This window comes from Anolis sagrei, chromosome 1, assembly GCF_037176765.1.
Source record: "Anolis sagrei isolate rAnoSag1 chromosome 1, rAnoSag1.mat, whole genome shotgun sequence".
Classification (NCBI taxonomy): domain Eukaryota; kingdom Metazoa; phylum Chordata; class Lepidosauria; order Squamata; family Dactyloidae; genus Anolis; species Anolis sagrei.
Window position 1 is genome coordinate 156,575,982 of NC_090021.1, and position 17,424 is coordinate 156,593,405.

The 17,424-nt window shown below is 36.2% G+C and overlaps 1 protein-coding gene across 1 annotated transcript in view; it reads right to left on the minus strand.

Annotated features, from left to right (window-relative positions):
* Positions 1 to 130: 130 nt before the first annotated feature.
* The window catches only part of PPP3R1 (protein phosphatase 3 regulatory subunit B, alpha), a 45,956-nt gene continuing 28,662 nt past the window's right edge, over positions 131 to 17,424 (minus strand). The window contains exons 2-6 of the mRNA XM_060784223.2: positions 11,423 to 11,462; positions 8,504 to 8,680; positions 7,087 to 7,146; positions 4,938 to 5,122; positions 131 to 2,252 (exon numbers count right to left, since the gene is read on the minus strand). Coding sequence (XP_060640206.1) covers positions 2,205 to 2,252; positions 4,938 to 5,122; positions 7,087 to 7,146; positions 8,504 to 8,680; positions 11,423 to 11,462 — 510 coding nt within the window. The 3' untranslated portion in view covers positions 131 to 2,204. The remainder of the gene's footprint in view (positions 2,253 to 4,937; positions 5,123 to 7,086; positions 7,147 to 8,503; positions 8,681 to 11,422; positions 11,463 to 17,424) is intronic.

Here is a 17,424-nt window from a genome sequence, read left to right on the forward strand (position 1 = left end):
GAAATAGAGCAAGTACTGCTGCATCAGTAATGTATGATAGCATCAACTCTATTTTAACGGAAATTCAAGAGGCAAAATTCAGTTTTAAGACTCCTTACTTGTTCTTTGGTAACTTAATACAGTAGACTGGTAAAGTTCAAATATTTTATTTTTTATTCATACATTATGAAGGTTCCTATAGTTCCAACATTGTATAATGTAGCATGCAGAGGAAAATCTAAACATTCAACATAACCCATTTCCACACACAAACTAAAAAAAAAGAAAGAAAAAAAGGCTCATCCCCGATAAGAAAGTAATGTTAGCACTATTTTCTATAACGCCAGCCAGGATATGCACAAGCAATTAAGAAATTGAAAGCATTTGCTAAAATGTTTGTAACAAATACTTATGTACAAAAAAAATTCACAAAAGACTAGTTCCCCCTTGAAGCAGAGCACATGGCAGTTGACACTGGAACAGATACAATCTCTGGCTGGGATTACAAGCCACGTACTGATCCAGAGGAAGAAAGTTACATGTAGTGGAGATTCTGTTTGAACATTTACCAAAGTTTGGCAACATTATCTTTGTTTTAAAAATTATGCAAATCATGTAAACAAGAGGAACATTTCAAATCGATCTACATGCAAAACTTCATGTCATGCAAGGACACCAAGCACCTGGATTTCTCTCTCACAGACAGAGCCCATGATGTGCAGCACTCAGCTGAAGGAACAGCTATGGCAGGCAGGCCACGGATTACACCACCTGCCCTCTCCATCGCTGATTATAAAACCTTTTAAAATAGAAAAAACTGCTATACAGGAAAGGGTGTACTACGCTAAAAATCTAATGTTGGTTTCGTTTTGTTTTTCCTTCTAGCCAATCAGTACCATTGCAGAAAAAGCAAAAGGATGATATCAAGTTGTATAACATGGCTCGCTACTTTTATATCACACATATCAAGTTACTATCCATTACAAATCATGATATGGACAAATCTAGAAAAAAAAATCTCCATGAAGAACTGGAGAAAAAACAAGAGGTATAAATTTAGATAATGTAATGAAGCTTTCCTCCTTTCCTATGGCATAGGCTAAATGTTTTCCCCATAATAATCCTATATACACATATATAAAATATTACCAGTTTTTCTATGCAACTTGTACTACTACATTAAATGCGTATGGGAAATTATATGCTTGAAATGTCATGTCATGGCAAGGTAAATTTTACTGTCTCACTATGCAAAGGGAATTCTATGCAATTATCTTGTTAATCCTAACTTCTTAATTCAGCTAAGTGATGAGGAAACAAATGCAAATGCTTTCAACTGTTTTATGTATACTTAACAGAGCACAGCTAATGATTACTAAGGATATACTATGTGCAACTGCATCCAGTTAGTAAGTGAAATGATGACATGTCCATAGGTAAACCCTATTTGCACACAAGGACTAGTTCTTGGCATGAATATTAAATTACATTTTCTCATACTACTAAGTAGAATTGTACTGAAAGCTATCAAGCAAAGATGCAGTCTGGTAATATATCAACAGGTATATATAAACAAACTGAAGTTTCCTGCCTTACAAAAATGTAATTAAGGTAAATTAACAGGAAGCAGTGCTATCTCAGCCAGTCAATATATAAATATCTGAAATAATCACAGGAAAAAGGAAAGAGTTGACCTAACAACCATTTAAAACTTTACATTTTTCTACTATATATATATAAAACTGTGTGACATAAAAGTAAAGATGTATATCCATATATTGAACTGTTAAATGTTCTGCTTGGCACTTTGTACTCTAGTTTGTTTCTGAATCAAGTATATTAAATTAAAGCCCACCTAACTACTACATATAGAAAGCTACATATATATCTATATATAAATACACACATATATATATAGATAGATATTTTCTTGTTATAAAAGATGAGAAAAATAAATTAAAAAGCCAACCCCCTTCCCTTTCTCCACCACACTGATATGCTCTTCCCATCTTGCTGTCCTTCAGACTTTAAAGTGCTACACTTGAGTTATTGAGAGAATAAAAGTTCAATAACACTTAGTTGGCTTCATGAGGCTCATGTTGGAAAATGTGGCTTCACAGAGAAAAATACTTCCATTTAAATACACAGAGAGCGTTGCTGGACGTCTTGAGCAGATCTTCAAAGATGGAGAAGAAAGCAAAAGTGTTGGGTGGTGTCCTAAAGAGTCACACGTCTACCACCATCTTTTTGTGGATATCTAGGCCTCCTACAACCTGAAAGATGTTGATATAAAAATATTATGAGAATTAGAATCACAACAGAACATTGCCTGATAACTTAAGTCTTCTAAACAAATTGATCTTGGTGATCTTTTTTTGAACTATGCTTTCATCTAAATCAGGGGTCCTCAAACATTTTAAGCAGAGGGCCACTTCATGGTCCCTCAGACTGTTGGGCAGCCAGACTATAGTTTGAAAAAACCTTGAACGAATCCCTATGCACACTGGACATATCTTATTTGTAGTGCAAAAACCATAAAAGAGTAAAGGGCTCTGAGAGGGGCCTAAATCACGATGTTCCCATGGCTCTCTTTGTGGTGTTTTCCTTCCTTCCTTCCTTCCTTCCTTCCTTCCTTCCTTCCTTCCTTCCTTCCTTCCTTCCTTCCTTCCTTCCCTCCCTCCCTCCCTCCCTCCCTCCTCTTTCTTTTTCTCCCTATGGCAAAGGTCCTGGCAGCTACAAGTAAAGGGAGTGTTGGGGGAGGGGGGCAGAAAATTGCTGGGTGGGGGAACCAGATCTAGTCTATAGTCAGTTTGGGGGCCTTTGATCTAAACCGACAACTGCAAACAGCTGTTCTGGATAGGATTATGCCTCCTCTACAAGAACAAGCTCTTGGGGTGCAAGGTGATCTTATGGCCAGGAATGCCTCAGATACAGCTGAAGTATGATCTATACCAATTCCTAAGAAGAACCGAAATCTGGCTAGTTGTTCTTGCCTTAGTTATCCTCCTGATTATACAAGTGTAACACACTCTGTGTGGAGTTGTCCTTTAAAAGCTGGAATGTGTCCAGAGGAGGGTGACTAAAATGATCAAGGGTCTGGAGAACAAGCCCTATGAGGAGCGGCTTAAGGAGCTGGGCATGTTTAGACTGAAGAAGAGAAGGCTGAGAGGAGATATGATAGCCATGTATAAATATGTGAGAGGAAGTCACAGGGAGGAGGGAGCAAGCTTGTTTTCTGCTTCCCTGGAGACTAGGACGTGAAACAATGGCTTCAAACTACAAGAAAGGAGATTCCATCTGAACATGAGGAAGAACTTCCTGACTGTGAGAGCCGTTCAGCAGTGGAACTCTCTGCCCTGGAGTGTGGTGGAGGCTCCTTCTTTGGAAGCTTTTAAACAGAGGCTGGATGGCCATCTGTCAGGGGTGATTTGAATGCAATATACCTCCTTCTTGGCAGGGGGTTGGACTGGATGGCCCATGAGGTCTCTTCCAAGTCTTTAATTCTATGATTCTATTCAACGGCTACAGTTAAAGCACTGAATAGATTTTTCTCACATATCACCAGTCCTGCACCAATCCATGTCCAAGCTCAATCTAAACTTCTGGTTTTGACATATGTAGCCTTACATAGTTAGGACCAGGATATCGGAAAGATCATTTCCTCCTCCCCTGCAAACCTGCCTGGAATTTACAATATTTAGCAAAGGTTCTGTTGCATGAAAAGATTAGATGTGTGAGCAGATGAGAACGAGTTTCTCAGCTGTACTACCTCAGTTGTGTAAATTCCTTCCATGGAAGATCAGGCTATCTGTATCTCTGCTTAGTTTCCAGGAGGCAGTCAAGTCTAAGTTGGTCATTTGTCCTGTACTGTTTAATTGTGTGAATGTTTAAAAACTGGTTTAAAAATATGATTATGATCTTTTCCATAGAATGCTCTTATCTGTTACAAACACAATTCCTAGTGGACAAAGAGGCAGTAAACCTTCTCCATGGATTCATGGCTTAAATATATATATATATTAAAACTTCCCAAAAAAGCAAACTGCCATTTTACCATTTTATATACAAGACATCATTTTACTACACCACTGTATATGAGACTTCAATCAATCAATCAATTTTTATTATGGTCCAAAAACCCAACTTGTTCAGTGAAGAAAGTGTCACAAGGAGGCCACACAAGTTAAGAGTCAAGTGGTCAGATGATGCACATAGCCAACTGATGGCTAACGTCAGAACCAACAACCAGATTAAGATCAGTATATGACACTTGAGCATCCAGCAATTTTGGTACGGGGGGGGGGGGGTGCATTTCTGGAATCGAATCTCACTGGGTATAAGGGAACCAATGTATATAAGTGCTTAATTCCCAGTCACATCTTGAAAATATCCCCCTCTCACATAAACACACAAATCCCTAAAAGCAAAGTTTGATTTTGCCATTTCATATAAGAGACATCAATTTATTACACCACTGTATAAAATGGGACTTGAGCATCCACAGATTACATCGGGGAGCAAATTCCAAAAGAGACCAAGGATCTGTTCATACTTCTTGCAAAGTTTTTTTTTTCAATAATAAGGATAAATAGATGACACCTTCAAAAAAAGCATCCACAATTAGCCTATGGAGTACTGATAGTGTTCTCCTTAGATTCTTCATTTCAACTCAGGATTGCAACTATAAATCCAAGGTGCTTTTTGGTTAGTTTTAATCAAATACCAATGCAAGTTGGTAGCTGGAATCCAACAATATGTGAAGTGACTGTTTCCCTACATCACTGGAAAAGGTGTGTGATAAATACACCCTCCACAAAAAGTTGAAATAAGGAGTGGTAGGGTGGTAAAGAAAACCAAAGGAGGACATGTGGTGAGAATAAATTGAACATAGCAACAAAGGTGAAGAATAAAGTATGTGGGCATGCCTGAATAAAAGCATGTTACAAAAAACAACTTACAGCACAGAATTCCTCAAAGGATATCCTTCCATCACCATCTTTATCTGCATTGATTATGGTTTTGTCTACGATTTGCTGCAACTGAGTATCTTTGAGATTGTTCCCAACCATCATCTTCAGAACTTGGAAGAGCTCCCCGTTGGAGATATAGCCATCTTTGTCCATATCATAGATACGAAAAGCAACTACAAGAAAAAAATATATGAAAATCCTCTGGAGCAAATATCTGTGGAGATTTCCCCCCCTGTTAAGTATTTACTGCTGTATTCCATGTTTTCTGTCTCTTTCAAACTCCACTAAGAGGTGCTTCTTTCTCAGCTTCCTTTCCTGCCAACAATATTATCTGATTCTAAAACTGATCCTAGGATGCCAGTTTCATAATTCTTGAACAACTGAATAATCAAACATTACAACTTTAGAAACTGAGCCAAGGTAGAGGACATTTATTTCATTGATTATCCAAACCTGCTCTGGCTATACAAACAACTATAATGGAATATTAGAATTACTATAGCAAAGTATAACATATATACAATAGTATATGAAGCTAATATATATAGTACAGCATTAGTGCCATTTCAACCTGGCACATTTTGCCCACAGTGCCATTGTATTCTCCTGGATATATAATGTGCTTTGTATGTTCCTACTATAAAAGTCTGAAATCACAAACTAACTTAACCTGAAATAGATGGAAGATATATTTTCTTCTTTCTAATGAGAAGTTAGGTGTGACTCTTAGAATAGGGTAAGTATCACTTATCCAAAACGCTTGGGGCCAAAACAGTTTTGGAGTTTTGATTTTTCTGGATTCCAGAATACCTGTATTTGCATACACATACATAAAGTGGTATCTCAGAGATGAAACCCAAGTCTAAATATGACATAGATTTTTTCCTGAGGGTAATTTTGTACAATGTTTTACATTTGGTTTGTGCATAAAACAATGTTTATGTACCCTGCACCATCAGAAAGCAATGACAATTTTGGAAGTCTGGATAAGGCAGTGCTTCTCAACCTGTGGGTCCCCAGGTGTTTTGGCCTACAACTCCCAGAAATCCCAGCCAGTTTACCAGCTGTTAGGATTTCTGGGAGTTGAAGGCCCAAACATCTGGGGACCCACAGGTTGAGAAGCACTGGAATAAGGAATGCCCAATTAGTAATATTTTGTTAGCAGAGAAAAGGGTATCTTTTTCACATTTCTAACCAACATTTCACTATCAAAACTAACAATAGACATTTTCTCCAATATGAGTAATTTAAGCTGAAGGATTGTGTGCTTGATTTATTGACAAATATCATAATACAGTAGATTCTCTGTTAACCAGAATAAATGTAGTTCCTGGTTGTTTGAAAGTCAGTGTTACAATGATGCCTGATTAAAACCCTGTCTGGACTTGGTATTAATATTGAAATACAGTAATTAAAAGCAAATTAATAAGGACAGCCTTAATGTAACACAGTTTTACTATATTATATACCGCATTTATGAATGAAGTATGCAATTTAGGTTTTAAAATTTTGCTGGTTGCTTGAATTCCAGTTATCTGAGACTGCTGGACAAATGGGATACAGAAAACTTGTTGATGTAGGTTCAGATTTAAAATATACCTAAGTTATTTAGTCATCAATATAGCAACTACTGAAAAGGCTGTAAACATCATCTCAGACTATATAAAAGACTGCATTCCTCTCATAAATAAGAAGAAAATTTATGATCCAGGGACAAGTCCAGTATTTCTTATTTACACATGCGTGGCTGAGATAGTAATACATTGCTTTCTAATTATTGAGTACATCAATGGTGTTTCTTGCACAAAATTATTAAATATATTTTGTATAAAATGACCTTCAAGCTACGTATTCAAATAATATATGAAATGTAAATGAATCTCTTGTTTAGATTTCGGTCCTATCTCCTGTGTGTATATGCAAATACGGGTATTTAATATTTTTGACAAATAATCCAAAATCTAAAACATTTCTGGTCCCAAGCATTTCAAATAAGGCATACTTAATTTGCTTTTCAAAATAATCAGTTTTCTTACATAATTTTTTTAACATCACTTAGGTACATGGTAATCTAACTACACACAGTTCAACAACAAACAATTTATCTACAAACTATGAAAATAACAAAAATACTTACACCTTAACTTCTGTTCCTTGTCACCTTTTACACTGAATTGGGAGACTCCTTCTATAAATTCTACAAAACACAGGGAAGATATAGTTTGTAAAACATTTATATTTCTAAGAACAAAATATGTACAGTTAAATTACTTTCTGTAAATTGGTATGGCCAGCATTCTTCAGACATAAATCTTAATAAGAAATCTAGTTTGTATGGCTTAGGTGATATGTTTGTGCCACACTATTCTGTGAATACTCTTAACATGTTCCTACAGGCCTGTAATTATTGTTTTTCAGGGAGTCATCTGTGATCTCACACAAATGGGTTATCTTAGGCATGGGCTAGTAGGCTGTTAGGAATTGTGGGAATTGGAAGTCCAAAACACTTGGAGGGCAGAAATTTGCCCATGCCTGGGTTATCTGCACCCATACAGTGCACTGTTCAGAACAATTACATTGTTGTTGTTGTTGTTGTTATGTTTATTTATACCCCACTTTTTGTCTCCACAAGGAGACTCAAAGCGGCTGGCTTACATTAAAAGTATGTTAATAAAATTTAAAATCTACAAATATACAAACACTAAAACAATAAAATATCATTGGTATTAAAATATCAGTTAAGATCCATAAAAACATAATCAAAATAAAAAAACACAGCACCCCCTATAGGCCACAACACCTATTTCATAAGTTTTTCAGCAGCAAACTCTGTGTCCAATATAGGCACCATATACTTAACACTTTTTGCCCCATCCCAGCATTTCAAGAATGCCACAACAGCAGCATCTAAGGAAAGGCAGGACATGATTTGAGGAGGATAGGTGGAACTGTGTGAGTTTGCAGGTGGCCACTTAAAGAATCACAGTTACAGATATGGAACTACTTCTTGGTGGTTTTGTGACATATAAATTGGAGAAGCTAAAAGAATAATCAACAATCAATGCAATCATCAACACCCAGAAAGTAAAATAATCAACTGTCTAAAGTCAGTAAAACAACAAATAGAATAGTTCTGAACAGTTCCTATAACAAAAAGAAGATAAGGATTTGGGGAGGAAGTGTGAGGGATTGGCTCCTAGAGGGTGGGCAGGCGTTACCACCAAAATCCATATGCAATGGCTCTAGAAAGTTCCACAAGCACAGAAATCCCATGTGTGTGTGTCACTGAAACCATGAAAAAGAAAAGTCAGTCTTACATGTGCTGATAGACTCCTGCTCCATATAACCCTTTTTTCTTATTCACAAACTAATTCATACGTTTGATATGGGAGCCTACATTGAACTGAATCATGTGCTTCATTTGCAACACATTTCATTTGGCTTCCCACTTCTAAAGCAATGACTGTAAGTAAAGGCCAATTTCCAGGGAGATGTTTTTAAAACACTACTTTCATTTGTCAAAAAAAATTGGATTAGATCTGATTGTTTCTTACCTTTGAAGTCTACTTCTCCATTTCCATCAGTATCAAATATATCTATTACTCGCTGTACCAGTGGATTCTGTTGCAACTCAGGCAAAGACATGAACTCTTCCACACTCAAAGAACCAGAGTTATCTAAATCAAGCTTTTTAAACCTCTTTCCCAATCGTTTTATCTCATCTGCATCAACTAAAGGGAGGTAGGGAAGGACAGGGAGGAAAAATAATTACCAAAATTATTTTTTATAATAAAGCGTAACAATTATTTCATGCTATATCGCTTTCTTGAAATGCTCTAGTATTTCTTTTAGCTACAGGTTGAGCATCCCTTTTTGGGAATTCTGCATCCTCTACAACAGTGCTTTCTAATGGTTCAGTGTACACAAACATAGTTTAACACACAAAATTATTAAAATGTTGCATGAAATGACCCTCAGGTAATGTACATATGGTATATGTGAAATAGAAGTAACTTGTCTGTTTAATGGCTTACGATGTAAATACATTCAAATACAAGTACAAGTCCAAAAAAATCCAAAATTCAAAACACATCTAGTTGAAATGATTTTGGAGAAGGGATAATCAACTTGTATATAATATTTAATATACTGTACTGTTAAAAATTAGCTTTAAATAAACCAATTAAATAATCACTTATTTTCACAGAACATGCCTTGACACATTTAACCTTCTAGCCCTATGCTGACTCAAGTCTTAAAGGGATGAATAGTACTCAACTAATTCTAGCCATGGGCTAGTAGAGCTGTATCAACACCAGTCAGCTTTCTCCATGAAGTGATACATATCTAAACACTCAGGATTTTTAAGAGGGAATCGGCCAGAATGTGTTCCCAAAATTGTGTCAGATGAAGATCCTTGTGGAATCAAACTGCTCAGATAACTAACTTTAAAATACTAAGTAGGACTTCTATTATAGTTAAGTGGTCTAAATTCCTCTCAGTTGTCTTACTTTGCTGAATACTAAATCATTCAGATCTACGTTAATGTGTTTTTGAATATGTTACCGTTCTATGATAGGAATTTGTGCCAGAATAACACTTGCCTGCATTTTCCCTTTAGGGGCAATAGCAACACATTGGACATTTGACGTATGATATGAAATTCAAGTGACCATAAAAGATGTATAGATCAGCGGTTCTCAACCTGGGGTCCCCAGGTGTTTTTGGCCTTCAACTCCCAGAAATCCTAACAGCTGGTGAACTGGCTAGGATTTCTGGGAGTTGTAGGCCAACAACATCTGGGGACCGCAGGTTGAGAACCACTGGTATAGATTCTTATCTACAAAAAACTAAAATTCTTGACACAAACATTATTTTAAGTGAGTAAGTACATTGGTAAGTACAGAGAGAAACAAGTTAGTTGTTCCTAGTTCAAATCACAGCTTAGCCATGAATTAATCAGTGGCCTTAATTTTTTTTCTTTTTTAAGCTTATTAGCTATCTTTTTTTAAAAAGATGAGCATTTTCAAGTGATGTACTCTGAGAAAGACCTTACAATGTCAGAAAGAACTAACTTAAAAATGTAGCCAGTAATTATGGAGTTTCTGATTATTTCTGAAAAACCAAGAGGCCTGATGAAATTAAAACTGACGTTGTGGAAAAAACATAATTGTTATAAATGTACATTACTGCAAACCTGAATGTTGGTAAAAGATCACAAAAGTTGATTAAAAAATTAAGTGAAGACTTGAAAATAACAGGCAGCCATGTACTCTGTCATCTACATCACATTCCAGGTTCTTTTGTCTACCTCAGGTATGTTATGTATGTTAAAAGATGGCAGTGTAGATCTGTATAATACATGAACAGAATTACTATATTGGACTTTTATCTGTTCAAGGGAAGATGTAATTTTATTCTCCCCGAGTCATCCTACAGCCAAATTACTAAAACATAGACACAGTTTTAAAATATCTCACAATCTCAGGAACAGTTTTTACTTGAGGCTACACAAGAAAGGGAAGAGAAACAGCACATGATGTTTGTTAGATTAAGGCCAATTATTTGCCCATGATTATTGAGGTTCAGGAGAAAATCTGAATAACTGCATATACTCACATGGAAGTCTAAAGATTTTAGTTAAAATTCAACCAAAAACAAACCATGGGTTGACGTATTCAAGGACCAACTCAACTCTTATTTAAAAGGGAACCATTGAATGACGAAAGCTGGTAACTGTGAACTGGTAAAGAATTATCCCATCCAGCCTAAGAATGTCTTCAATCACAATCAAAAGAAATACTGACTTCCTCAATTCACCATGGCATCACTACTGGTCTTTTTGAATCCCTGGTTGGGAAAATGGCAGTGAAGGTAGCCAGGGGCAGCTTGCCCCCTGAAGCAGTGCTGGAATTTTCCCCTCTCCAAAAATGAACCTCAATCCATTCATGGGTCATATCAAAATCCATAATTTTGGCCCAAAATCTGCCCTCAAATAATACATGGGTATATACAATATATTTTCCACATGTCAGGATAAACATTAAACTATTCTGCATTAATTATTAAATTATAACACACATTTGCATATTTTAAGTTAACTGTACAATGAAAGGAAATTTCCTTTAGTATTTTTCTCTTTAAAAGGGAATGTGAATTGGTAAAGAATTATCCCATCTAGCCTAGGAATGTCTTCAACTCCCTTGCAAATTCTCCAAGTTTTGAATGGCTCATATGATACTCAGAATATTGAGAAAGATGTAGGTTTGTTTTTTTTTTGGTAAAACCAAAATTACAGGTATTTTATTCACTGAATTAATCTAATGCAAATGTTGTATTACTAAAGCAGAATGTGAGAATGTATAGGAGACAGAATTGCCATTCTTATGAACTCCGTATGAAATGGAAAATTATGGACCAATATGAATCATTTTTAAAATATAGCAAACTATGTACATAAGACGTAAACTTACAGTGTGAGCACATTTCCAGTGGGTAGCTTGCCTCATTCCCCTGAAATGAAAAAGAAAAGTACACAATTAAAAATACAGATTATTTAGTCCTTAAGATGTATGGACTTTGATTCCCTTTGTTTTCATTAACACATTTTAACCATTAACAAGGAACAGTATTATACATTGTTGTTGTTGTTCATTCACTCTTTGTGACCTCATGGACCAGCCCACGCCAGAGCTCTCTGTCGGCCGTCACCTCCCCCAGCTCCTTCAGAGTCAAGCCAGTCACTTCAAGGATGCCATCCATCCATCTTGCCCTTGGTCCTTCCTTTTTCCTTCCATTTTCCCCACTGTAATTGTCTTCTCTAAGCTTTCCTGTCTCCTCATGATGTGGCCAGGGTACTTCAACTTTGTCTCTACTATCCTTCCCACCAATGAGCAGTCGGACTTTATTTCCTGAAGTATGGACTGGTTGGATCTTCTCGCAGTCCAAGGCACTCTCAGAACTTTCTTCCAGCATTAAGTATTATACATACTTAATAATAAATTATTAATAGCCATGACATACTGAATTTTCTTCTGGGAAACTATGGGTAAATCTAAGGATAAAATGTATAAATTACACACAAAATCTAGTACTAATGTTGGACTGGCACTGTTTTCATTCCCATTCTTTTCTATTGCAGCTCTTAACTCCCCTAAAACCTGGCATTTACAGGTGAAAGCAGGTAACAGAAAGGAGACTAAATTCTGGTGATAGAAGTGGTTCCCTCATTAGATTTTTCCTATTGGATTGAACTGAAGAATTATAAACATGACACAGATAAAAGTGAAAACCTATCAACAATCCATATGAATATACATACACAGATATGTGCATACATAAGATAAACATACAGTAAAATAATCTGATACTATATGTACTACACAGGGAGTTCCCGCCTTACATACTAGATAGGTTCTGAAAATTTTCCCTTAAGTGGAATTTGAACAGGTATGTCGTTTAATTGTATTTCCACCATTTTTTTAAAAAAAGTTTTAGATAGCACAGAGCTAAGAGTCCTGTGACGTTTGCTTTACTGTCTGTGCTCCTGTTCAGAAAACGTCACCTCAACTTACTGTCTCTGTGATAATCGGATTTTGAAAATTTTGGATTGTTAAGGAAACAACAAGATTTGGTAATAAAGTTACAGTGGAGACAGTTTTCTTCCATGATAACTCTTACAGGAGTGGATTTCCCTTCCTAGGGGTAGGTTTTCTCTCACTTCCTGTTATCTCAGGGACAAGAAGTATAGAATCATTCTAACGATGATACAGACAGCAGTAAAAATCGCACAGTGGCTCTAACCCCACAGCATACTAACCAAAAACAAATAATATAAGTTGCATAGAGTTCAAATTTTAACCCAACTTTATTTTGAAATATTATTTATTTTCACCTGTACATATAAATACTTAAACATTTTCAAATACTTCTTACAGTCTGGTGCACGCTGCTGACTAGAGCGCCAGATACCAATCCCTCTAAGCACTGCAAACCCCCAGGTTTGAAAGTTGGATGTTTATAACTTGGGGCCTGCCTGTAGACCAATTTTATCGATATGAAAAAGATTTCTACTGTGTATAACATAAATCACTCTAATTGTTGCATGAAATACAATTCTGAACCTGACATTTCTTCACAACAGTCCTCTAAGAGATAAAAATGCTGTCACATGAAACTGTTTCTGAAGATTATGCAGTATTCAACTAGACTGCAACCATTGGATTGGTAATGGATATGGTGTGTTGGGATCACATTACATCAAATCTGAGATCTCCACTGGGTGCCTACTTGCTTCCAGGCTATTTAAGGTGCCCACTGTGACATATAAACCCCTACGCAGATTGGGTTCTTGTTGTCTTTTGGCATCAATACTTTTCTGTTACTTTCTTACTAGAAACTATTACAATTACTTTTATTTTTCAGATGACTGTATTTTCGATTGCTTTTAGATATTTTGTATTGTTAAGCATTTTATGATGATGTGACCATGTTGAGGTTTCATATTGTATGCTGGCCTACTATATTTGGATAAATGGTCATCCAGCAGATTTTTATGAAGACCTCTGAAACTCAGTGATAGAGTATATCCAACTTCAAAGCCGTATATTCCAACATGTTACAATTACACAAAATTATAAATTGTTTAATGAGTTCTCAAGTCATTTTGAGTCAGAAAACAATCTAAAATATAACTCTGCAAATGTAGTATATATCATTTAGGCCTTATTTTGTGCGCTTAAAGAGGCATCTACCAGTAGTAATCACTTGAAACGCTATGGCCCACCCTTTTAAGCGGTAAGAATTTCATTTATGGGCAGTTTGTGGTTGCAAATATATAGCAATTTCAAATCAGGTTCATCTTTTTGAAACATTCGGTAATTTTATCCTTACACAGTTCTTATCAAAAGGATAATGTCTTGCGATCACGGTCTAACACAGGGGTCCTCAAATTATGGCCCAGGGGCCAGATACGGCCCTCCAAGGTCATTTACCCGGCCCTCGCTCAGGGTCAACCTAAGTCTGAAATGACGTGAAAGCACACAACAACAATCCTATCTCATAAGCCAAAAGCAGGCCCACACTTCCCATTGAAATAGTAATAAGTTTATATTTGTTAAAATTGTTCTTCATTTCAATTATTGTATTGTTTGAAAGTGTTTTTTTGCACTACAAATAAGATATCTGCAGTGTGCATAGGAATTCATTCATATTTTTTTTCAAATTATAATCTGGCCCTCCAACAGTTTGTGACCTGGCCCTCGGTTCAAAAAGTTTGAGGACTCCTGGTCTAACACAATCCAATATATTACATGAAACTGAATCTTAGATGCAAGTTTAAAAGGGGATAATTTAATTCTAAATACTTTTCACCCTCCTCATTTGCAAGTTTACCTTTTGTGCACTGGGCTATTAGTGGATGGGATTAACATGTTGTCTTTAAAAATCTCTAAGGAATGTTAACCATGAAGAATTCCTAAAGAGTTATTTTCCCAAGGTTAAAAAAAAAACAAATTCTTTTTCATTTGTCTTTTTTCCACTTTAGCCTTGGATTCCTAATCCTTGTAAAAATGGAGTGTCTACTATACATACCCTGTATAGTCCTAGGATGTATACCTCTCAATATCTTCTACAGATACATACATGGTACCATGGTATCGGTAAAGGCTTTGTCCCGGCACCCACAAATCATCTGCATTTCCTACAGATTTTCACTTCCTCATTTCCCTCCTTCAGAACTGGATAGAACAAAATTCAATCTTGTGACGTATACAGTAAGTATACACTTGTGTCTCCTTTCATCTAATGCATATTTTAAACCACAGGTACAGACTCAGGCCTGGTTAGTACTTGGATGGCAGAGGACCAATAAATACTAGCTACTGTAGGCTATGATTCAGGGGAAGCAACTGGCAAAACCACTTCTGAGGAATCCTTGCCTAAGGAAACCCCATGAAATGTGATTGCAATAAGTCAAGAGACAACCTGAAGACACAAACAATACCAAAGAAAACCATGGCACCCCAGATGCTGACAAAGTACTTCCACAATCTCTTGCTATACATCAGTAGTGGCTGATGAAATGTAATGTCATAAGACATTAAAGAACCCACAGATACCCAGTCTTGCTTCAAAGGCTGAGACCAGAATCTTGTCATTTCAAAACATACAAGCAGGTAAAAAGAGAAGTGGCAGTTGTTTCTTTCTCAAGACTGTGTTGTTTTCTTAGATAGGCATCCATGTAGTCAAACAAAAGGGAAGCAACCACAAGGGAAGAGGTCCTCTAAAATGTCAACAACAGACAGGATTTTTGTGCTTCTGTGTGTCTATTTCATCTTTACTTCTCTTTCTCAGGCTGTCATATAATCCAGTTCAAAGCAAATAATCTGGAATTTATATGGTAGGGTAGAAGAGGCCTCAGTGTCGTTTCTTTAATTTCTCTTAAACTGATTAGGATACGCCAGAAACCCCATGAAAACATTATAAGACTTTGTTATGTATACCTATTGTTATCAAATATCTGTAAGCAGCATTCATTAACAGTATGTGTCCTTCAAAAAATCCAGATCCAGATATTATTACAATGTTATATATTTTTCTAAAAATTCAAGAAGAAACATGATTATCATCATTGGTCTTCAATCCTCATCTCTTTATTTCTACTTCTATCACAAATCACTTACTTGCTCAGTAGAGAGATAATCTGGAATTATATGATGTGCTTTAATTAATTTAATTTAATTGCAGACAATACATAGGCATGATTTAGTGATTTCAAAGGAAATTAAAGTACATAATTTAATTCCAGATTATCTCTCAACAGCTTTTCCATATATTGCAAGCACAGATATGATGGAGGTTTTCCTAGAATATTTAGAATCTATTTCCTATCTGTTTCATTTTATTTTCCAGTATTCAAACACTGGATCAAATAAGATTTCTATTTTTCATTTCTGGAGCAACTTGAGAAACTGCAAGTCGCTTCTGGTTTGAGATAATTGGCCATCTGCAAGGACGTTGCCCAGATGTTTTACCATCCTGTGGGAGGCTTCTCTCATGTCCCCACATGGGAAGCTGGAGCTGACAGACAGGAGTTCACCCCGCTCCCTGGATTCAGACTGCCAACAGAAGGGTTTAACCCATTGCATCACCAGGGGCTCTTTCAAATAAGTGATTATTTAAAGTAATTTTTTAGTGATTATTTTAAAAATTGATAGGTTTACAGTTTTTTTAATCTCATTAGCCTTCTCGTTGAGAAATTTGACTTTTTTCATTATTTTCAAGCAGTTGGCTTGGACAAGCCATCCCTCTATGAAACAGAAAAATAAAACTAGTCTGGGTTACAAACCCAGTAACATGTTTTTTATTTTACTAAATTAACATAGGTTACTGGTCAGAACATCAAAATAAAATTGATAACAAAAGGAGACCTCAAGCAGTTTTTCTAACCTGACAGTGAAAGGTTGGTATTTAGATCTCTGAAAGCCAGATGACACTAAGAGAGGTCTACAGCTGACAGACATTTAACCTGGGGAGCAGTTGTCTATGAGTCACAAACTATTTATAGTCATGAAGAGAAATCAACTTAAGACTTGGCTGTTATGCACAGATCTAACCCAGCAATAGACCTCCAATGTGGACATATAATTTTTTTAATTATGTGCAGATTTTAAGGAGATACATAATATAGTTACAGATATAAGTTTATTACTTCCAGCACACATAAACATTGCTAAAAATATAAATGGAATATTATGTCCCATTTTAAGATTAGTAAAGACGAATGCCACTACAGGCAGTCCCTAAGTAACAAACATCTGACTTAAAAACGATTCATATGGTAGTTAAAAACTGTGGTGAGACAAAAGGAAGTGAGAGAAATCTACCCTTTGAAAGGGAAATTCACTTCTGGAAGAGTTATCATGGGAGAAAGGTGTCTCCACTGAAGCTTGATCACCAATACTTATCTCCACACCAAGCCTTTTTTCAAAATCCAATTATTACAGGGACAGAAAGTGAGGGGAAATCTCAGGGGCACAGGCAGTAAAACAAAAACCACAGGGTTGTTAACCCTTCCTGATGCTATCCAAAGCTTGTTCTCTCTCTCGCTCTACACACACACACACACACACGCACACACACATGGCTGGAGTTAAACTCAAAGAATGTACCTGTTCCAACTTACATACAAATTCAACTTAAACAAACCTAGAGATCCTATCTTGTTTGTAACTTGGGGACTGCCTGTATTCCAAGAGCTTTTTTTAAAGCCCAGGAACATCTAGAATCCAATCATCCTTTTATGGAGCAAGCCAGAGTAGTAGATAAAACCATTTTATAATGCTAACACATCTTAACATACAACAAAACATACATACATACAGCAATCTAACTTGGTTCCTAGGCATAACCTAGTAGAACTGAAAATGAAAGTTCAGTTTGATAGCTTAGCTATCTATTATCCATTTAGTGAAAC